The sequence below is a fragment of the Apodemus sylvaticus genome, chromosome 5, assembly GCF_947179515.1.
Source record: "Apodemus sylvaticus chromosome 5, mApoSyl1.1, whole genome shotgun sequence".
Classification (NCBI taxonomy): Eukaryota; Metazoa; Chordata; class Mammalia; order Rodentia; family Muridae; genus Apodemus; species Apodemus sylvaticus.
Genome location: NC_067476.1, coordinates 118,815,307 through 118,839,890, shown reverse-complemented (window position 1 = coordinate 118,839,890; position 24,584 = coordinate 118,815,307). Strand labels below are relative to the sequence as shown.

At 42.7% G+C, this 24,584-nt stretch overlaps 1 protein-coding gene across 11 annotated transcripts in view; it reads right to left on the bottom strand.

Moving 5' to 3' along the window:
- Positions 1–24,584, bottom strand: part of Plcb4 (phospholipase C beta 4) — a 361,630-nt gene that overhangs the window by 91,254 nt on the left and 245,792 nt on the right. For all 11 annotated transcript variants that reach the window (XM_052183720.1, XM_052183729.1, XM_052183724.1 and 8 more), the window contains 3 exons: positions 21,391–21,471; positions 20,493–20,552; positions 18,705–18,848 (listed from right to left, as the gene is read on the bottom strand). In XM_052183720.1, coding sequence (XP_052039680.1) covers positions 18,705–18,848; positions 20,493–20,552; positions 21,391–21,471 — 285 coding nt within the window. The remainder of the gene's footprint in view (positions 1–18,704; positions 18,849–20,492; positions 20,553–21,390; positions 21,472–24,584) is intronic.

The window sequence follows — 24,584 nt, the reverse complement described above, 5'->3', positions numbered from 1 at the left end:
TAGCTAATCCTGCATGACCTGCACCCTCATCTCCATCTGTGCCTCTCTCTCTGACCCTCACCAGTCATACTTATACTATGCTAAGTATCTCACACAAGAATAATCACACAGGATTTCCCATGTTCTGACTGGCTTACTTCTCTTGGCATTACGCTTTCATTAGTGTGTCTAATTCTGCCTTGCAGAGGAAGAATTCAATTGTATGTTCATGAGACGGTTCATCCATCCATTCTTCTCTCCATGGACACCTGAGCTCCTTCGTTTTGGATACTGTAACTGATAGGAATTATTTTGCATACATGCCCACAGGCAGGGCCACAGGACCTCACGAGGATCCTTTCAACTTTTAAAGAAAATGCCATACTGCTTTCTGCGATCGCTACATCATCTTATCTTTCTCCCAACAGTGCATGAGGGTGCTAACTTCTACATCCTCACTAGTGCCGTTCTGTTGGGTGTGAAGCTAATGGCATTTATTGCCTCAGAGAGTTCCAGACATTGCTAACAGCTTTCTGATGGAAGCTGGAAGAACTCTGAGAGGCGCCTTTCCTTTTGCAGCTAGCAAAGGCCATTTTCTGAGAACTGCAAATAGCATCAAAAGCTTCAACAAACAGGTGAGGTCTGGCTACAGAGAGAGAAGCAAGGAACGAAATAGGAGCTTTAAAGACTGCTTCATTTCTCATTACCAGACCTCTCTTCCTCTGTCGGGCTAAATATGGACTTGGCTCCCCGGAGATTATTGAATATCCTGCAACTGGCCTAACAAACCACAGGCCCACACAGTTTCCCAGGAGCAGACAGAAAAAGCACAAATAACTTGGATGGCATTAACTGGGGGGTATTTTCTCAACCTGGAAGCTTGAGATATGTTCCAAAACACAGAACAAAGTCCACAGTTTCCTAGGGCACAGAAGTGGACGGTACAGAGAAGCAACGGTTTTTGATCAAACAAATTTAGATGTTTCTAGAAATAACCACCAGACACTGGGGGAGGGGAGGCATCGAGGAGGCTTAAGTTGCCTTCATCTTTTTTTTTTTTTTTTATTTTTTAAATAGCATTGGGGAAGACTCTCGTTTATTAGAATGGAAAGGTGATGGCCTTTGATATCACCACTCATGACAGAACCCACGCATGGCAAATGCCGCCACCTTCCTCAGGGCTGGCTCAGCACTGTGTGAGAAGCTGTGGTGCGTTCATTTTGTGAAGATGAAAGCACGCCTACGGGCCTTGCCTAGAGTCAGAGAGCAGCTGTCTTGGATCAGGTCCCCATGTTGGGATGTCTTCACCCAATGGCTTGCTCCACAACTCCCTATCGACTGAAGGAAAGCTCCTCAGACCTCTCCCATTTCCCTGCCCTGCTCGGGCCAAACACATATTAGTGCCAGTGACTACAGGAAATGGTAATGCCTGGCAGGTTTTGATTTTCTTTTCAAACGTTAAATAGATGAGGTGCCAGCAGGTGTCAGCAGAGTGCTGGAATTTCTCTGGACCATTTTGCCAGGCCTACTGACCACTTTGATTATTTCCAGGTTAACAGTTTTTAAACTGGTGATTTAAGATACACCTGTTTGAATTGCTGTAGATGAGTTTGAACAATTTATCAGCATGATACCCTAGAGGTGAATCTCTGAGCCACTGGATACCAGACATGTCTCAGGCTTGCCTGCAGTGAGCACCTTCTTTCTGGTCCTGCTGTTCTGACTAGGCACACGCAGCAGGGGTACCAGGCGACTTCACCATGGCAGGAAACAGCACCTGAATACACAGAGGTGTGGCTTCCCTGAAGTCTTACCCTTCTTGTAAATTTAGTTTTAATTGTTTTATTTGTGCAGGATATTGAAGACAAAGCCTTGAGCACACTAAATACACACATTGGCACTGATAACCACTTTATTCTCTTACTCTTTAATCCTTTGTAATATTTATAGATTAACTTGACCTATTGCATCCCTTCTCAGGAAAACGGAATCAATCCTTGAGGAGTCTTGTGTAGGACTGTCTGGGCATGTGGGAGACTAAGAGGTTCCTGGGGACACCGGGCCTGGTTTCTAATACTTCTTGACCTAATTTTCTTCATACAGACAGCGAGTCATCAAGCATTCAGCTCCTGGCAAATGTCTAGGCTTTCCTCATTATGTGTCTCCCTGCTGTAGACCACTAGAAAACACTGTCACACACACAAAAAAAGAACCTCTCCTCATTAAGGTAATGCAGAAACACACAATTATAACAAAACTAGACTAAACACACGTGAATTGAAACTCAGTAGATATAGTAACGCTTTTTCTTTAGTACAGTGGTTCTCAGCCTTCCTGATGTTGTGACCCTTTAAGACAGTTTCTCATGTTGTGATGACCCCCAACCACAACATTATTTTGTTGCTACTTCATACTGTTATGAATCATAATGTAACTGTCTGTGTTTTCTGATGGTTTTACTTAGGCAACCGTGTGAAAGGGTTGTTTGGCCCCAGAAAGGGTCATGACACACAGGTTGAGGATCACACTGTTTTACAAGGTAATCACTACAAGCTCGAGGTCAGAGGGTCTACATAGCTCCAGGACAGCCAGGGTTTCGGTTTAGCTTCCTTTTCCATGCCCCAGGTCCCAGTCCAGCTCTTTCTAGAGTCATTAGCCTAAATCTCCTTAGTGACCTGAGGATACCACCCACAGGATTTCACTTCATTCTTCTGTCCCTGTGTTACATATTGTAGAAGCCTTCCCAATGAAATACACCCAACAGTAGCATAGAACTGCTAGGTAAAGGTATCTTAGTAGCCGGGAGTACCAGTCTGGGTTATTCCTTAAAAGCACCCCATACCTCCTTTTCCTCCTTCCCTCTTCTTCCATCCCCCTTTCTGTAACAGCAGCAAGATAACTTGGAAATTATTTAAATGTAAGGGATCATGTCCAACCTTCTGATTCAGTATACAGGCATAGGGACTCAGAGCATGGAGAACAGAAATCTGTTTCTTTTTAATTTTAATTTTTTTTTTGAAGAGGGTATGTAGCCTAGGGTTTTATAAATGGAAGATAGGGCTTTACCACTGAACTACAGCCTCAGCCCTCAGCAATGTGTTTCACACACACACTACTCAAGTATGATTCCTGGCCAAGGGGGCAGTAATATTTACAGGGAATTTGTTAGAAATAGAGTCCTGGGTGTCTTCCCGTACCCCTGGATTAGAGTTTATATCTGCCAGGTGAGCCTGTGCATATTCATTTGAAAAGCATGATGTATCTAAAAGAATAGTTTCTCCCAACTTGCTAGACTCCCACTGCCCCATCCAGGAAGTTCTAGTTAGGTTTGGTTTCTGTCTTAATCTGTTTAACACATAATAAAATGCTATAATTGGGTGGCTTGTAGACAAAGTACATATAGTTCTCATAGTTCTGGAGGCTGGGAAGACTCAGATCAAAATACCAGCCAATGAGGTGTTTGGTGAGCACCCAGGTTCTGGTTCAAAGATGCTTACTCTCTGACCCAGGGATGCCATTTGGGAGGTCCTGAAACTTAGAAGAGTAGGAACCAAGCAGCCAGAAGTAGGTACATCTTAACTTGGGCTTCTCTATACTTATCTTTCTCCTGCTCTTTGTCAACCACGAGATGAAGAACTTCCCCTATCATGTGCTCCAGCCATGGTGTTCTACCCAAGCATATACATCCAGTTACTTCTCTATTGTTGCTGTAAAATGCCTTAACAAAAGCAACTTAAGGGAGAAAGGATATATTCTGGCTCAAAACTCAAACTGCATTCCACCAGGATGGGGAGGTCCAGGTAGGGAGAGACTGAAGAAGCTGGTCCCATTTGGCCTGTCAAGCGGCAGAGGGGGACGAATGCTTGCTAATGGTGGGTTCATTTTCTCTATTTTATTCAGCCCTGGCTCCCCTGCCTGTGGAATGCTCTTACCCACAATTAAGATGGAACCCCTATTTTAATTAATGTTGCCAAGATAAATACTCCACACAGGCATGCTCGGAAACTCAGCTTGCGAATTCTAGAGTCTATGACACTAAGCATCAAGGGGGTCATGCAAACAGCGGACTGAACCTTCAAAAACCTCGAGACAATTAGCCCTCCCTTTGGGTTGTTTCCTCATGTATTTCACAGTCATGGATGGGAAGACTAGTGAATATACAGGTAATTTTGGAGCAGGTTTCCCCAGCTGGTAATTTAAGTATCTCCTAGGTCCTTATCAGAAATGCTCTGTCCTGAACCAAAAGAATCAGTAATTCCATGAGTGGGTCCTCATTAGTCTGCATTTTAACCTTGAAGGTAACTTTAATGCAAGACTCACTAATAAGGTAACAAGACAATTGAAAGAGATGCTTTCACTGCAGAATGAACCTACATCAGGAAACTGGTGTCTTCTCCACTGATAACTAGAGCCCTGTTTTATTTTAATTGTAATTCATTATAATAATTACATATTGTAATTGGAATTCTTATGCATAATTTATATATAATAAATAACAGGCTTTTGAATCAAGTCTTTCAAATGAGGAATAACCACTCTCTGATTAAAAATTTCTATATTTTAAATCTTCATTCCTTGGTTCTTTTCAAGGCTTCTCAAGCACCCATATGTCCCACTGCACTGCTGAAACAGTTTGTGGAGTTTCAGTTATTACCAAGGCTGTTCAAGCAGTCACAGGCAGCTGGACTAAGAAGACACAACACAGACAGGGAACCCCTAGGGCTGTGGATTTCCAGGATCTTCTAGGCAGCAGGAGTTGGCCTGGGAGAAGCCTGTTGGAGTAACAGCATCTCTGGCTGGAAGGAAGCTTTTGTACAAAATCAAGACAATGGCTTGCTGTGGAATGCCTACTAGAATATCAAGTACAGAACACAGCAGTATACTTCTCAGGACAGTGGTATATAACTTGGGTCACTGACTCCAGTCAACACCCTGAAGTCCTAGGCTAGAGCCAGTGTAGCAGCAAGGATTGCAGAGAACAATGACTAACAGTTCAAATTCTCATGTCATCATAGCCCTCAGTACAGGACTAAGTAAGATGCAAGAACTAAGAAACCGTAGAGGGTGGAGGTTAAGAGCAAATAGGAGCTGGATCCCAAAGTTTAAATACCAAATAACAGCCTGTATTATGATCTAAATACTTTATACTTATGTATGAAATTATCAAATAATATAATAATAATAATAATAACAACAAATTAAATAATAAACAAATAATAATAAATTATAATGAAAATAAATCATGTCAACTACTTTCTCTTGGTTCTACCCATAGAACGATTCTGGCACTCAGCATATCACCCCCACATACAAACAGGCAGATGATGATAGTGCCAAAGGTGACAACAAACCAGGCAAGGAAACGTGAAAGTCACCACCAACGATGCGTGTGTAAAAGGAGAGTAGGACAACAGGGTTGGGCATTACTGACAGCTGAGGCAAGGCCAGCTAAAAAGCCTGAGACAGACAGTGGGATTCACAAATAGCAAACTACAGAGACCAGTGACCAGGAAGCTACAAGGGATCTGCCTGCAACTCAACACAACCCAATCAGAATCACAGAGGCCTTTGGGAAATGGTTGAAATTCTCATAATGTGTCCAAGTTTGGAAGGAGAGATGGGGAATGGAAGAGAATGACCAAGTCCTTTTCTTTGATATGGCTAGAAAGTCTCCAAGCCACATATGTTCTTCATCCTGTCCTCTCTCCAGAGAGAAGCAGGAGGTTGAGAGGGAATGGATTCCTAGACCACTTTCCAAGCATGGAGAATGGTACCTGGTAGGATGCAGGATGCCTGCTAGGCACATGGGTGGCTGTGTTTGACAGAGCTGTGAGGCTTGGATTGGGTTTAGATACTGCCAGCCACAATTAGTGCAGTCATTCAGACAATCACAACAGGCTTCCAGTCTTACTGGTTATCTTGACAACACTGGATAGCTGGGTCAAAAAGGACCTCTAAATAGTCACTAGAGAGGAGAGGACTGTTCTGGGTAATAACTCAGGCAAGTGTCACTTCAGATGCCATCTGTCCACTGGCATTACTCAGGGATTTTTTTTTCTTTGCCTAAGCCTGATTTCAAAGCTATCTTGTAACAGGTCCTTTTGAATCTCTAGAATCTTACTCCACTTTCCCCATCTATGTCCACAGACTGTTAAATATTGAACAGAAGAAAGAAGATCTGGGCCTTATACTTCCTTTACTTCCTGATGTAGATAAATGACATCTATTAATAGTTCAAAGTCCATGGTACACCTATATTCTTATACAGCCCAAAAAGCATTTGAAAAAAAATTGAAGTAATCCTTTTTATTTCAACAAACTGGCATTCATATGGGATGCTCTAAAATACTTGAAAACTTTACAACTTTGAGAAAACTAAAAACATCAATCTTCAGATGTCAGAAACCACCAATTTGGTTAGAGCCAGCTTTGTCTTAACTGTTCATTCTTCAGCATACTGATGATGAAGGATAAGGAAGTATCTAGTGAATTCTAAGCCAAATGTATGTATGTATGTATGTATGTATGTATGTATGTATGTGTATGTGTGTAAGTATGTGTGTATGTATGTATGTACATGTATTTGTGTATATATGTGTATATGCATATATGTATATATATGTGTGTATGTATGTGTGTATGCGTGTGTGTATGTACGTATGTACATATGTATGTATGTATGTATGTATGTATGTATGTATGTATGTATTGAAGCCCACAATCATAGTGCCCAAGATCCCATTCTTCTGGATAATATAACAAATGACACTGTTTGGAAAATTATTTCAGGCCAAAGTAAATATTATTTTGACCTGCAGATCATGCTACCTGCTCAGTTTCTGTTACTGAAAATCATAAGTCAGGGGTCCTCTGATTGACTGGCTCTGTCCAGCTAGGCAGCATCAACCTGTTTAGTTCAAACAAGTCAGATCTACAGGGATTTGAAGTGATATAAACTACTGCAACTAAGTCTTGCTATCTGAGGTGCTATCTTTTAAGGAACGCTTCCTACCATAAATTCATCCAACAGAAGGGACTAGAGGGCACACTGACAATCAATAGAATGTTCACAGTATCAATAAATAAATGAATGCCAAGACTTCATCTCTGTTTTGGTACTGAATGACTTCAGTAACGTCGGGCTTAATGATGCCTCTGTGACATCACTGTTTTGTCTGTAGAGCATCATTTCTGAAATATTAACTTGGTATTCTTTCAAAAGTAAAAAGCACTGTGAGAAATAAGTAAAAACCTACCCTCTCTGCTGAGCTTCGCATGAGAAGAGAGTAGCTCTGAGTGTGTGCTGTCTCTTGCTTGACTAGGCTACAGATCAACAATGTTGAGATGGTAGCTTTCTCAAAGCACATACATCCCACAGAATGCCAAGTCATTAAAGTTATTCACATAAACGCTACATGAAAACCATATTACATTACAGGTAAAAGGTCTGGTCACACTTTTGTCTTTATATTGGAAAGAAAATTTCATAGCTGTGAGCTGTAGCACAGCAGTGTTAGAACTCGAGATCTGGAGCAGAGCCTGACGCCAAGGGTGTATAATGATGGTATGACCTAGGCAGGGTCATCTCTTGGTTGGGCCCACATCTCCTCTAGATAAGGAAGACCATCATTAATACTCACCTAGTTGAGATGTTGTGACATTACATAAATATGCACAATACTTTAAACAGTGTCTGACACATATCTAAAATGCTTAGGACTAGAAGTATTTCAGATTTCTTCAGACTGGAATATCTACATATGTGGAGATATACCATAATAAGATAATATTCTGGCTTAGGTTTTAATTGCTGTGAAAAAACACCATGGCCACTTGGGGAGGAAAGGGTTTATTTCATCTTATATTTCCAGGTAACAAACAATCCGTCATACTGAGAAAAGTAAGGTTAGGAATTGAAGCGAGACAGGAACCTGGAAGCAGGAACTGATGCAGATGTCACAGAGGAGCACAACTCACTGGCTGGCTCCCTTAATGTGCTCAGGGGAGGTACCACCCCATGGGCTCCGCATCCCTGCAGCGATCTTCAATCAAGAACATGCACAACAGGCTTGCCCACAGGCCAGTCTGACGGGGGACTTTTCTCAGTTGAGGTTCCTTCTACTTAAATGACTCTAGCTTGGGACAAGTTAACACAAAACTAGCCAGTACACATGGAATGAGATATCTTCAGGCTGGGTCCATAGAGTAAACATAAAGGTCATTTGTGTTTTATATATATTTTATTCCCATACCTTTATGGTAAATTTTCACAATAATTTTACTGCGCCTACACTGTGAATATTACCTGTGACACTAGGCCCCATCTCTCTTTCATGCCTGTCACTGGGGAGCGCTTCAGATTTAGAATCCTGAAAGTAAGGATGTTCAGCTTGTATTATTACTAGGGATCTGCACAAATTCTGACAGGTATAATATTTTCACCTTCCAGGACCATATGTGTGTGTTGTTTGCAGCACAGTTTTCATGCTTTGTTTCACAATAGATGAAAGCTCCGTTCTTCACTCATTGGCTGTAAGGACCGTGCTCCCACCTCCTAATTATGATTAAATTACCTGCTCCAGACGGAAAGCTCAGGGCAGCTGAGCTGTATCTAGAGTGAGGCAGCCTATCCATGTTTGCACACTTATGAGTGATCAATTATGTACATGCATATATAGGCAGACAAGTACACACACACACACACACACACACACACACACGTTATGTTATGTTCCCAATAGCTGTTTTTGCTAGCAGTAAAAACTGGAGCGCTATGGAAAATGGAGGCTAGTGACATTTTACCTTCCAGGAGCCAAGGAGAAATTCGAACTTCGCAGTATGCTTCTGAGGAGATTATTATAACTCTCCTGCTAGAGGCATCTGATAAACAAAATCAGGGCAAAGTACGTGCTCTGGGAATGCCTAGATTCTGTTCCTCAACTAGTAAATTTCAGAAATACAATGGTGGGAGGGCGCCAGCAAGGAACAGTATGGCTCATGAACACCACAGATTCTCAAAGGGAAGTGCTCCGGAAGCTGGGCATTTTCCAAAGAAAAAGAAGCTAAAACCCCAAGAAAGCCTACCTCAGTGACCACAGGGACATGGTGACATTCATGTCCAGGACCGCATTTTAAAGACCAGCAAATGAATGTGCTGGAACTTCTAGGGATGGAAGGTGATAAACAGCAGGAGTCCAACTGATAAAAGGGTGCGCTCGGGTTGCAGGCAGGGAGGTTGGGGGGAGGGGCTTCCTTTCCAGATAATGAAAATGTTATAGAACTATACGGTGGTGGTGGTTATACAACACGACAGAATAATAAAGAACACTCCATGTGTTCATTTTGCAGCAGTTTTACAGAAAGCAAATTTCATAGCAATTTTAAGAGATGACATAGGAACTGGAAAACTCATTTTAAGAGACTTCTGGTTTTGTTTGACTGTATTCTTCTGCATTCCTATGCGGAATGTGGTGGTAGCTCCACTTTGAGCTTTCTAATAACGTAAGATATACCTAAGCCAGGTGACTAGCTCAATATTATGGCAGATTGATTGACAGCCAATAGTAGCAACTCTATGCTGATATTTAAATGAGTTGGTGTATAGGACTCATCCCCCACAACTGATAAGTGCAAGTTGAGATAAGAGAATTCAGGGACTCTGGGCGCCTTCAGACTGCCATCCGAGACACAGCTCACTGTGAAGTCACTCTTGGAGTATTCATGCAGATACTCCATCTGAATAACATGTCCTTTCCTTTGCTCCCACAACCAGGCAGCCAGCTTTCTGGATTTGCCCGAATGTTCCTCAGAGGGTTTGGTCTCCCACTGTTTGGACAGCTCCTTCTGTGGCCAGTGTTCGGTTCATTAGTGGTGCACCGCACTAAACAATTTTCCTTTCCGTTTGTCTGTATTTTCATATATACTTTTTGCTTGATTTTTCTTATTCTGTTTCTTTAGCTCTGTATTATAGTAAACCTGTTAATCCAGGGACCATTTTTATTTCATTTTGCCTGTCATTTGATTAAGCGACGAAAAGATTGCTTGCTTCCCTTGTAAAAACTACTCACTGAGGGTACAGGGAAAATTGCGTTACATTTATTGATTCAGGGCAACCTCTTTTCTCTAGTGGCAACCAGGGACCAATCTGGACTCAACATTTTAATGCCTCCCAGATCTTTCTCCCTGCATACCGCTCACATGAGGAGAGAAGCACTGAGTTTTCCTGCTCTCCCACAGGACCACTCAGCCTTAGTGTCCACAGGAATAACCTGAGCATCTTGGCACAATGAGGTTTTGTCTCGGCGCCTCTGAGACCGGCTCCTAAGTGACACGAACTGCTTGGTCCTGACCATACTTTGACCCCCACGGTCTCACCATATAGTAATCTCCAGAGAAGGTAAAGCATCCATGGTGGTATTGTTTGCTGAGCACAAGTCATGACCTTTCAGTCCCTCCACAGACTCGTCAGTATGCAACGTGACTTGGCACTCAGAGCTAGCTACGGTCCTTGCCAAGCTGAGAAGCACAAATGCTCACTCCAGTCTTCTCCCTGGATCTAACACTTTGGCATGAAAATGCCAACTGTTGTTTTAGAAGCATGAAACATACACACACACACACACACACACACACAGAGAGAGAGAGAGAGAGAGAGAGAGAGAGAGAGAGAACCCCCACACACAGATGTACACCATATACATACACCTTCTCCCCCTACACACACACCTACACACACACACACACACACACACACACACACACTATATGCTTGTTATTTTTGAGCCTCACTGTGAGGCAATGTATTGAAGAGACTTAGTGAATACTGAGGGGTGTGGACAGGTTCTGATTCACAAGCCAGCTGCCGAAGAAGGCAGCAAGCGCAGCCACCCCAGCAGGAGAATGCCCCTTCTCCTAGATCTCCATAGGATGGTGGGATATTAAGGCTACTGGGGGATATTAAGGCTACTGGTGGACTGTTTTCCCACAGCCATACTTTACAGTGTGCACCACAATCATCTGGTGGGCAAATCAGATTACTAGAGCATGGGTTTCTGATTCAGAAGGGCCTGGCTGGGCCTGGACATGACTTTGAAGCTCTGTGGAAGCTGACAGGGCTCTTGGAGCCACTAGCCTATACTCTGCAATTGAAACCATTGTAATGTTTTGGGGTATAGCTCAGTGATAAAACATTTGCCTAGCATACACAAGACCCTGGGTATAGCATACCCAAACTAACTACTGCTTTTATCATGAGGTGCTGCGAAGCAAGTGTGCGCTCTCTAGAGTCACAGACGATGGTTTACCTCCAGGTGCCTTTTCTTCTGTCTTGGTGAATTGATGTGCAGGCTGGCAGAGCAGGGAGTCACATTTGTCTACTTGCATGGTAGAGTCACTTTTACACTAGTGGGCTTGGACATTGGTGATTTGGGTTTAGGTCTACCTGTATAGTAATCCAATTGGTTTCAAACATCAATAGCCAGATCACTGGGGAATCTGTTGAAACTTGCTTAGACTCTACATCTAAATTTCTCATCATTAGGCAAGAAGGGGGCCTGACAGCTAGCATTCTTCAAAGACCCTGGCTGAAGCTGAGCTGACTCCTTGAAGTTCCTCAGCGCTTGCACATGCACCTAGGGACCAGACTGAGGCCCTTGAGGTTATGGAGGACGTTAGCAGAGCCAACAGAAGGAAGTGAGGCCCTGCTTTCGTTTCCCCAGTAAAACAAAGAGTGAATCCCTTCCTCCTCCAGGAACCTCTGTAGTTAGTCAACATAAGCCAAGTGCAAGCAAGGTACCTTTGACATTCAACCCCACTGTCTTAAAATGACAGTTTACTGCCTGCAATGAATCACACACTCTACCATCATTTTTGAACCCAAAAAAAGAACGCTTACAAATTTTTTCATAATTTAATTTCTGCAGTAGTCTAGTGCTTATTTGGTAACTTAGTCACAAAGCATAATTTACAAAGTTCACCAAATATTTACAACCTGAAGAAAGCATGATGAGCGGGGTGGAAACCGCCTGAACTCAGTTCCAATCTCTGCATTCTGAGCCTCACAATAACAGCTTATTTCTGTAATCAAAGGAAAATCCGAGTCACTGTAAAGTGGCAGATTTTTGTGTGTGTGTGTGTGTGTGTGTGTGTGTGTGTGTGTGGAAACACTGAATGAGGGATGTGCTTGAGCCTGGTACACAGTGACTGGGGTCTCTGTTGGCCGTGCAGCACCAGCTGTAACGGAACTGAAGACATCTGAACTCCTATTTGCTGGAGACTGAAACCCTTCTGAGCTAGCTGCCTTCTGAAAACAAACTAACTAACTAACTAACCAGAGTTGGTTTTCTAACTAAATAAGTTGCTGTAAGCTTGCTATTAAGCAATTTGCATAGCCTATGATAAACTACTAAGCAGAGGGATGAAGATGATTCAGGGAGGAGGAACCAGGGAGGAGGAATAAAGAGCTTTATTACAGTTTATTGGAAAATGGGCCAAAGCTCTCAGCATGAGGTTGCTGCTTCTCAAGTGTTTCTAGCTGCATGGCAGAGAAGACACACCTTTTACCCAGCAGCACCCTGGGGTTGGGGTAAAGGTGGTAGCAATTTCTTAGCAATTCTTTTTTTAACAGAGGGCTTTTGAGGAGAGGAAAGGAAAGCGGCATTTTCTAAGTGGAAGGACAGGAAGTATTTAGGTAAGCAGGATATGGTGATCCAGATTGGGAGGAGGCCATGAGAACAGCGTGGAAACCTCCAGTCCTGTCATGGGCTCTCAGTGGCAGCAATCTCATTACATCCTGAAAAATGACTCTAAAAATAACACTCGGGGATTATAGACCATTCCGTTCCCTTTGTACCGCCATCAAATCACATTTTCTCAGCCGGCTTGTCAAGTACTGTTTTCCTAGCTCCTCCCCAGCGAATCTGTATAAAATCAAAGCGTAAAACACCCAGGTGATATAGTGCTCCCCCTCCCCCGGCACCTTATTTCACTTCCAATGGTGTTAGTGGCTCATGTCTGAAAATATTAAATGAAAATGGATAAAGCAAACTTCTCGTAAGTTATAACTCGCACACCTTCTAGTATGAGAATCAAATCCATATTATCCTGTTCTAAGCAGCTGGGACCTGAGCCACCCCCTTTAACAGGGGGTCCATGGTGCATGCACTGCCCCCTTGTTAGGCACTTAGAGCTAACTCATTATCAGATGGGCTCTGCTCAAATCATCCATTTTACTCAATAATGTCCTCACGTATAACTGTACTGATGTTGGCAATCTTATCACAATCCATTGTTCACAATTCATTATGTATCGTGACTTCCTTTAACATAAATTAAACTTTATCAGATGTATTTACAGGAAGAAGAAACAATGGAGAGGTGCAGACGGAGCTTGGTACCATTTGTAGTTTCAGGCATTCACGATGGGTTATTGGAGCCCATTTCCCAAAAATTAGGGCAAGTCTACTGTCTGTCACCTTAATTACCTGGGTTCGGATCTAGTGGCCTGGTCAGCACAGCTGTCTTAGTAGACCTGCATTTATTGAGCACTTTCAAAAGGCTGGAAACTGTCCTGCAAAGCAGGATGGCTGGGGAAGGGCTGGAGTGTGGCGAGAGGACGGAGCAGGTAGTGAATAGTCCTGGGGGGGGGGGTGAGGGGGGGAAGAGAACCAGAAAAGAACTGGGAAACAAAACAAACAAAGAAACAAAAGGCCTTCCTTTATAACAGCGAAAAGAGCACATCTCAGATTTCCTCAGACAAGGCTGAGGAAAATGGAAGTGAAGGCTGGCGGGGAAGCAGCTGAGGCTGGATTTTAGAGAGATGGAGGCCTTAGAGGATCCCAGGTCATAAAAGGCCCTGATCTGAAGAGGATTATCTTCAGTTGGTATTCTGAGACTGGACTATAAGGGGCAAGGCCAAGATAAAGACACAGACAAAAGGAGAGAGAGACAGACAGACAGAGAGAGACAGAGAGAGAGACAGAGAGAGAGAGAGAGAGAGAGAGAGAGAGAGAGAGAGAGAGAGAGAGAGAGAGAGAGAGAGAGAGAGGAGCTATGAACAGCTTCAGCCAGGACCACAGCACAGAATAGTGGCAGGTGCTCTGGATATACTGAGGAGACAAAACTTGAATAATATATAAGGGATGGTTGGGTTGTGAGAGGGAGGTGTGGGTGGTCTTGGCAGAGCAGCGGAGAGGAGGACAACAGGTGAAAAGTTTGGCTACCAACTTGTTTAGGACACCATATAAGGGAGGCGACGTGGAGTGCAGCGCTCGCCTATCAGCGGCAAGTGCAAGGCTAGTTGTTTACACAGCACTGAGAGCAGCTGGAGACAGGCTGAGCTTCCAGGATGGCTTATATAAGACTTTCATCTCTGGAAAGAACACAACCACGTTTTCACAGACAAATGAGTAGAAAATACTTTATAATGATTTGCAACCTGAACTCAGAGAAAGTAGAATCATCTAGATTTTACTGACTCACCAAACGGGCACGTAAAACAAGGCACATGTAAGCATGCACACACCTGCGTGAGACACACACACAAAATATTGGAGACTCTCTTTGAAAACAATTTGAAGGACTCAGAGTCAGATAATTTCTCTTGAGTTAAATTTGGTCCCTCTGGAATCCAGATTAATACAAAGTTGGCTTCAGCTAAATGTTTGGAGAAGTGAATTCTTCAGAACAACTGGAGTGTTCTGTAGCATAATAGTCTAGGAGTTATGAGGAGATTCAACCATTTCAATGATCAAATGCAATGCTTTCTTCCTGTCTCCTTCCTTGGTCAGAGAAGGCAATGCGGAATGCTCCTAAGACAACCAAAGCCCATGGAGACCCAGACGCTGAACTCAATTTCCAGGCCACAGGCTGATGTAGGTAGTAAATTCTTTTACTCCAAACTTGAAGGCTTACACTGAAACACTTATTAATTTTCAAACCTGTTTGTGTCAGTTAGAATAAAACATTACATAAACAAATGAAACATTCTAGTGAAAAGAAAAAGGCCTGTTGCTGTTAGAGTTGGATAGTCTAGAGCTAGCTTTGTAAAGGTAGGCTGCTATTTGTTTCCTCCAGATGCTCTCTACGTGTGAGTCTACACAACACTAGACAAGCAATAGATTAAGGGAAGTTGCAGAGCTATGGAATGTGGGCTTAACTTCAGCCGGTTCCACACATATTCTCAATGTCTGGGGTAGATACAAAAACCTCCATGGCATCCCATCAGCAGACCACACTTCAAGTCTGCAGCTCAGCCGTTGAGAGAATGGCCAGTGAGCGAGGCCTGTGGGCTTGCTTTCAGCCAAAGCACTCAAGATCTCTTCACACTCATATCAAAACCACTTCTTCCCTGATACTTGCTTTTGTAATGAACTCACCAGGAACACCTTCCATACCGGCTAACTGGGCCATTAGCACATCCTGGGGTCCCATAATTCGAGGGTCCTTGGTTCCACTCATATGTGACTGGTACCAGTGAGTCACATCTCCCTCGCCACCTCAGACATGACAGATAAACTGAAACTCCAAAGACCACTCAGGAAGATAAACCAAAGCCCAGGCTTAAACTCAGGCTGACTGTCTTCTCTCCTCTACACTGGCTACATTGCCTTAAGCCACACTCTACTCTGCTTTTCTCACTGACCTGAGGTAACTGATGAACTCTTCCATCTTTCTTATCTAACCCAATCACTCTTTCATTTCTTGGCTTGTACAATCTGTTAGGGATGCATCTACCCAGGATTAGGAATAAAATGGGAATGCAGGAAATTCTGTTAATACTAAAGTCACTAAAGGTCCTGATGTTGGCTAATATAAGCTTCTAAGTATTGATAACAAGATATGAGCATCATTACACATCCACATACATATTCACTGAAAAATTCAGAGAAAAAATTATTACTCATAGTTAGGAAAAATGTGGTATTTAATGCTGTCAGTAAGCACTCATCAACCAGGGCATGATGTAACACTCTTCAGTCTGGACAATGAGATTTATTATTTGTATATTATATCACTAGAGAAATATTTAAAAGCCCTGTTTCTTCTAAGTAATAGTTCCAAGAAGCTAAAATATTTCCCCCTAAAAACAGTAGGTTTAAATATTTGTGAGTTTGAACTGAAAATCAGGACAGAATTATAGAAAGTCTTTATTTTCTAGGAAATAAAGACTTTTTAAAATGTAACTGTTAGTAAAAGAGAAACAGTGGAATCTTGTCTTTGAGGATGTACTGTCCTCCACATATAACTAACTCATTGTATCACTCCTCCACATATAACTAACTCATTGCGTATATTCCAGAAGGAGATTCTTAAATGCAAGAGACCAAGATGGACAGCAATCAAATTATAGGAAACAAGCCCCTGAGATTTGCTGATTTGAGACATCTTCCTGGGACCTTACTGGCTCAGGGCTTAAGGAGAGGTAAAGGAGAGAAGGCAGACAGCCTGAGATTAAGCCTGTGCTTTGGTCTATCTTCCCGTGTGGTCTTTGGAGTTACACAGTTTATCTGTCACATCTGAGAGATAAGATGGCTCATCCTGAGCTTCCCCTCCCCCCAGCTTACACTCTGACTTTGGGGTCATCACAGCTAACAGGAGGATGGTAGGAGGCCCATTCTGAGCTCCCCCTCTTCCTGGCTTACACTCTGACTTTGGGACCATCATAGTTAACAGAGGATGAAGTGTACTGCCCATTTTCACAGCAGCAAGTCCTGTGACCCTCACAGTTTTACAGCAGGTATTTTTATGCAAGTCTCATTTCACAGAAGAAAAAAAGAAGTGAGACATAGAAGAGTTAATATGTTTTGTCTATGTTTCTAGTTGGCTGAGAAGAAGTAAGTATTTTTGTTCAACTAATTGGAGCCTGAGTGCAGATTCTTGAGTTTAGAAAGAATCGCTGTGTTTATTTCTAACAGGAACTGATGTTATAAAACAACAAAGTTTACACTATTTTTTGCAAAATTTCAGGTAGCCAAACATCTGTATCTGACTAGCAAGTCATTCTCCTCAGGGTTAGCCAGAATGGATCCCCAAGATTCGGTGTTGCTATGGCAAACAGTGATGAGAAAGACCTTTGCAGCAAATATGCAAACCTGAACTATAGATTCAGCAACACTATTTGTCTAGATCAAGGTCAATAATCCATTCAAATTAGACTCCTGTCTGAGCAGAGAAATAAGAACTTCTGCGGCCAGTGAAGGCTGCTCTCTCAAACTGAGATGACAAGGAACAATAGCACAAAACCTACAAAACCACTTCCACAAGGACAGAGCAAAGGCTGTCCTTGGAAGGCCCATGCCTGGTTCCAAAGGCAGAAAGCAAGAGCCTCTGAAACACACACACACACACACACACACACACACACACACACACATCACATCACATCACAGACACATCACATCACATCGAAGTTGTTTTTACAAATGCAGGCTCTGCATCAGTGCCTCTGGTGGTCTGGACTAGTGTGGAAGGACATCCCAGGTGAGGCCAGTGCTTCCAGAACGAGGGCCATGTCATACAACTGATGACGAGTGAGCCCTTTGGTTCCAGAGTGAGCCACACTCAATTCTGCCTCTTGATGGACCCAGAGTTCATGACGGTGATGGTCCTCTGTTTCCCCGTTGGATCTTAGCTGGTGAGTATCCCTCTTCCTATACAATTCAGCATCTCTACTGATAACTTTCTCACTAAATCTATGCTGTGTTTCTAATGATGAGATTAATGGAAAAGGAAAGACCTCTCTTTTCCCAAACCCAGGTCTCTGTGACAGAAGAGAAAAGGCTTGGTCTCCTTCATATTGATTACATATGTTTAGAATTCAAGTTCGGAAGATTTAAGTCTGAAGTGTTTTCACCAAAATCTCTCAGAGACTAGCTTGCCAGGGCAACGGTTTCATAATACACAACAGGCATCATAACACAAAATGGGTCATAACTCAATACTTCAAACAGCTTACTGAGGAAAAGAGTTTGGGATTTTTAAGCAACTGGGTTTACACTACTCAATATGGTAGCCATTGGCTACTTTGCACCTTTAATTTGACAGGTCTGATTTGAAAACACACACTAGATGTGAAACACCATGAACAAATGAATGTAAACTATGTCACGAGGAAATGTTATGCTTATAGCATACTAAAATAAGAGTGGTTAGAATACACTGGATAAAATGCCATATTTTATAACACTAGTTATATCCATGCTAGTCTCTGGCTCTGAGGGTAGAACCCAGGATACTGAACATGCTTGTCAAAATCTCTAATACTGAGCCGCTCACTATCTTTTTACATTTTTATTACATATTTTACACTAGAACCTTATCCATGCCATGCGTGCTCTCTCCCATCCAGCTACACCTAAACCACATACATGGTTTACATTGTTTCTGGTGGGCAGGACTGACCAAGATATTTGATACTCAAACTGTGGTTCTCAGTTCTCAGAACTTAACAGAAAAGGAACCTCTTATCTCCCACCTCAGGCCTACTGATCCCAGGGTCTCCTGGGCACATTAAAATTATGGAAGGCCTGGGCTAGCTTTCTAATAACATATTATGCCAGCTATTCAGGAGTTGACCTCTGTCCATGATAGGTGATGAAGGCATTCCGGTTGATGAATTTTCTACAGAAATATGCCAGTGCCTCTGGTGGTCTGGACTAGTGTGGAAGGACATCCCAGGTGAGGCCAGTGCTTCCTCCCTTTGGGGAGGGAGACGGTTGAAATGTTACCTTAGTTACTTCTGGGTTTTCAGCCACCATGTAAGTGAAGCCAATATTCACCAGATCTGTGCCACTGCAGACACACAATATCCGCCCTTCCAGATCATTTTCAGATTTTCCAACAGCTTCGAGAGCAGCCAGGATTTTGGGATCCTGTAGATGTGTAAAAATAGGAAAAAATATGTTAGGTCGCAGAGTGTGGAGAAAAACTGGGTGAAAAGAAACCACACTTCATGTAAAAATATAGCTAAAGGGAAATGGTTCCTGCTGCATTAAAAACCCCAAGGAACCAGTGTTATTATCTAACCTGGAGGGCTGAAGTCCCCAGCATTACAATGGACAAGAAAATGCTTCAGAAGAGTATTATACCTTTTTTTTTTAAGAAAAAAAAAGAAGAAAACTTGGCTCAATAGTCTTTTGTGTAGATCTTTTAAAACTAAATCTCAATTATTTGTTTTGATGTCATGTATGTCTATGACTGTGTGTGCCTGGTGCTCAGATAGTCGAAAGTCATCATCATGTGGGTTCTGGGACTGGAGCTGGGGTCCACTAGAAGAGCACCCAGTGCTCTTAATTGCTGAACCATATCTCCAGCCTCCTTGTCTAAATTTTTTGATTGCGACTCTCAGAGAAGCTAAGCTTTGGTGATGTTCAGGAAAGACTGTAGTGGTGGTGTGTGCTTGCGTCTGTGACTATCCAAAGGGCCCTCTTACCACAGACTCGGGCCTACCTGCCAGGAATGAGAACATCACCAGGGTCACTACCACAAGCTGTTCTTAGGAAATGAAGTTAAGACTCTCAAGCGTTTGCATTTCTACAATCTATGCATCCTCACATGGAAGGAAAGCTGTGAAAGTTTACACTAACTCCCACATAAAATACCACACTTGTTTTCCACAGGAAACTCCAATAAGTAGTTATACAGGAATCATCGTAGCTAACATGAAAGAGGCCAACTGACAAATAAAAATAAACAAACAATCAGGAATAGAACTTTGTTTTGAAAACCTGAAAGCACCCAGGGTAGCTACACTGAGGGAAATAAATACTGTGGTAGAATATTCTATGAAGAGAAACCTTGGACATTCCTCACAGTACTCTGCAGACAGATTGGTGCAAACACACCAATCTCTGACGGTCCCTGATTTCTGTGCTCTGGGTACCTTCCCTCTCAGAGATGAGTCAGGCTTTTTGTGTGCACTAGTGTCTTGAGTGCACAGATGAAGAAATAGGGGGTGCCTCAGGCATGTAAACCCCCACATTCATCAGTCATGCATGAAGAGCAGATCGCTGACTCCAGGGGATGCAGAGAGTTTTGAGAATTATTTCCTCGATGAAGGGATCTGTCTCTCTGGTACTGACACCATGCAATGCTTTTAGTTCCAAGGGTTCAAACATTTCTAATATAACTGAAATCCAAATAATCCAAGTTACCTAAGAGTTATAGATGAGAAGTCCACTCTGTGCCCATTCTTAAATCCAAGCTGATGACTTCAGGGCAGTAAGAAACTAACCAACATTCCAGAGATCATTTTTCAAGTCTTGTAAATCTGTGTTTACAAGCACTGCAGGGCCAGCAAGCCAGCTCAGGGGGTAAAAGTGTTTGCAGTGCCAGTGTGATGACTTGAGTTTTACTCCCAGAACCCCTGTCAAGGTGGACAGACGGAGCCAATTCCACAGGAGCTACAGTGTAGTGCATGCAGTCACTTCATTCCAGCACACACAGACACTCATGCACGCATGCACTTATACACTATAAATAAAATAAAATTGAAGAACAGCACCAATCGCGTTTACCTTTGGTATGGCTGCCAGGCGAATACTGTTGATGAGGGAACATTCTAGCACTTGTCCTTCCTGCGGAGAGAGCATACACCCCAGCAACGGACTTAAATTCTGCCAGCCTCGTTGCACAGAGCATTAACAAACATTTCTAAAGATAAAAGTCAATGCTGTTCATATAAATGTCAAAATGCAAGCCAAACAACAGTAATGATGTCTAATGATCAGAAAGAAAAGACTTAAACTTATTTCATATATGTATACATATACACACATAAATATGAATACATATATATGAATGTAATTCAAAATGATTAGTAAAATGTTTACAAAATGTTACTCCATTTATATACCTAATAATGCCTGTGTATCATTAAATATCTGCATATATAAAACACGAAATAGGAATAATGCCAATTTTTATATAATGCCAACTCCACCTGTCTTGGCTCGTCTCCAGTGTTCACTGAACGCGAGCGCAGTGCTATATGTCTGTCCAATCACTGCCGGGGCTCTAATGAACCTCTTTCAAGGCACCTGTTTGTTTCAGCCTGAAAATTATTTTCTAGAAAATATTGCAACCTCTCAAGATGAAACCAGACCTGTTTTGTCTAAGCTTTTATAACAATGTAACTTCTTCTTCCCGATGATTTGTAACTCTTTTTTAAAATGCAAGCTTCTGTTCCTCCAGTTGAATCTCTGAGAGTTAAACTGCATAATGTCTTTCATTCCCAGGGTATCATCAATGAGTGGGACAGGACAGTTCATAGAGAAGGGTCTCAAGGAAATGAGTAATCATGGTCTCCACGCCCTCACGGGGGTGGGGGGTTTGGGGGGGACGTGGTCTACCTGTGGGGACCTGAAATGGCTTGACAGGAAAGCGGGCAGGACGAGCCGCTGTCTTGTGCCATACCTTGCCCTCACTCTTCCAAGTCAGGAAGAAGCCGAATTCATCCACTTTGAAGAGGCAGTTAGGCTCAAACACGAAAGACTCCTGTTAAAAAGAAGTGGGATGGCAGTCATAACTTACAACATGACATCCAATCACAGGACCACAAGCAGGCACCCTTATATCTGCATCCTAACAACTCCATTTCTGATGCTACTGTTGAACGTTTCTTTTTCTATTTGTTTAGTTTGGCTTGTTTTCGTTTTGTTTTGTTGTTTGATTGTTTTTTTGAGACAAGTTTCACTGTGCAGCCCTGGCTCACTCACTCCGTAGTCCAGGACAGCCTCGAACTCACAGAGATCCACCTGCCTCTGCCCGAGTGTTGGGATTAAAGGACACTACAGTCTGGCCCTTTGAACATTTTTATTTACAACACTGGGTGTGCTTTCTCTGTAATGAAAAGCTGATCTCTTTAACAGAAAACGTTCCTCTGTAACAGGCTTGAAATTAATGACATCAGTGTCCTAGGTTTACACAGAAAAAAGTTCTGTGAAGATCTTGTGATAGGAGCTCCTGAAAGGCAGCTAAGTGTCACCTGTTTGCCCTCCATATAGGACACACGGCTGCCTGTAACTGGTCCATACCAATACCAGCCTATGTGATGCGTTCTCACAAGCCCCCCAGGGTACACTGCATTGTGTCCCACTGCGGTGGACTCTGACTCCAGAAACTCAATGAAAACCATAGAATGAAAGCTTCCCTTGAGAAGTAGTGCTCTCCAAACTCACACACCACAGTAGCGCCACGCTATGCCCAAGGGATTCCTGGTCCATTACATTTAGGAGTACCAAAAAAATTCTGTCAGTGAGAGAAAGGATGTTCAGGAAATGAACTCAGATGCTCCGTGCCCTATGTTTGTATAATACCAAGATTTTATGGCTTAGGGCTTCAACAAATTTAGGTATCCTTCACACCATCTAAAGATGTCTTCCTAGCTCATCACAATGCTAACCACTAGGAACCTGTCCTTTCCCCATGGATAAAAGCACCAGTAAATAAAGAGTAATTACAAGATTAACATTTTAAGAGAGGTATTTCAGATTCTTAGTTTCAGCCATCCAAAATTATCTTTCTAAATTCCAGGAAAAGAGCAATATTCATCACAGCAAATCCAATGTCAAGAGATGGCCACCACAAGGTGGCAGAATCCAGGGCCTGGTATCCCTGAATAAGGATGGACTTTAGTTTGGGTAGTTTTCCAGCAAAGAATCATCACATATATTCAACTCCATACCGGGTACTGGGAAATCCATAACAGCACTGAGAACAGAAGACAGGTCAGTGAATATAACAGAGGCAAAGGGGAGGAAGACCTCTGCCTTTGGAGACAAAATCCAGCCACACCACTGAGTATTTACTTCCTCCTAATCTGTATCAGAATCCTATCTAATCAAAGCATGTATGCAAGGTACAAAGTTCAGAAACACAACTCACTAAGTTACAGCCCACAGTATTGTAACCAGGGTAACCAACTACAACAAGATGTATGGCAGCATGTGTGTGATTTGGCCTCTGAGTGGTTGACAGTTCCTTCCTTCTTGAAATACCTTCTTTCCTCACACCCTAACCACACCCCACTCCTCTAATGCCATTTCCCGCCTTTTCCTTACACATCCGAACTCCTTATGTTCATCATGACTTGGTTCTTGGGTGTCTCGTTTCCATCATGCGCCTAGGTTTCTGTAAAATGCCACGGCATCAATACTGGCAAATTATTGCTGCCTCCCACATTTAAAATAGCGGCCTAATGGCCTGTGAGATCCAGATTGGACATTTAACTCCCCAGTTGTCATCCTGAGATGTTTCAAAATTAGCATGTCCAGATGGGACTTCTTAGTTCCCTCTCTCCTCTCTGAGCTTCTCTGTCATCACAGACTGTCCTTACTTCAAGAAATGTTACTGGCGCATCTAACTTTTCACCCTGCCAAGTCACTCGCTGAGACTGAGTGTCAGCCTTGTCTTTTTCTTCCTTGTATTCTCTCCTCCTGTTCACTAATAAGTCTACTTTCATAGCACGGAAGTGTGATGCCCACTAAACTCCACCTCTACCATCGTGACCTTGGTCCAAACATTTGTCACCGCTCCTATGAAGATTGTTCTTGATTCCACTGTTTATCCCACAGGAGTCATATTGATTCTTTAAGTTTTAGCCAGTTCTATAAATACATCCTAAGGTAATGAATTCCCATTATATGTAGGGTAAAACTTCAACTAAAGTAGTTTAAAGGATCCGGGTCCTTCCTTCCTGATGCACTTTAGCGGCTTCCCAATCTTTACTCTTTTTGCTCATTAGCAACAGACCTGCTTTCCTTAAAGCCTCGAGGCCTTTGCACGTCTAGTTCCACCTTTTCATAAATGTCTCTCTCATCCCCTTGGTGTCTGTGGCTCTTCAGTTTCCAGTTCTCACCTTAATGATTGATCCTTCTTCCTCTCTTCAGTGGCTCTCCAATCTCCATACTCTGCTTTTCACTTCCTGTCACACTATCCTGCTCACTTCCTTGCTGGCAGCAAACACAGTCTGCTGCTTTGTCATCTCCGCACTGATTGGTTCACCCTCTAGAATGTCACATTCACGAGAGACCTTAAAATGGCCTTGTGTATCTCTGGCTTTCTTGCACTTGAAGTATTTATTTCAAAATCAACTGAAAACTAATTCATTCATGAAAGGATAAATGGACAAATAAAATTTTCAAATAAAATATTTTGCTACAGAAAAAAAAAAATGACCTTGTTCTTACTGAAGGGATGGCACCAGACAAGATCCATCAGTTCTTCTGGGACTTCGGGGAGAGAAGGTGACACACAAGGTGACATGTTAAGGGGGGGCTGTGTGGAAGAAGGGACATCTCTTCCTAATTTGTATATACTCATTTCAAAAGTTGGGGTGGCTCAGAGGGACTGACTGGGAAGCCTGTTAGGCTAGGGGGCGCCATTTGAATGCCCCAGTAAAGAAGTTACTTCTAGTACAGCAGGAGGGCATATGCCTGTAATCTAAGCTACTCAGGAGCTAGGACAAAATGGTTACAGATTCAATTCCTGCCTGTGCAACTTAGCAAGACACGGCTAAACAGAACTATAAACAAGTCAGCAGCATTCGGCCAGCACTTGGTTCAATTCCTGGGAACTTAAAAGTGAAAAACAAAACAAAACAAAACAAA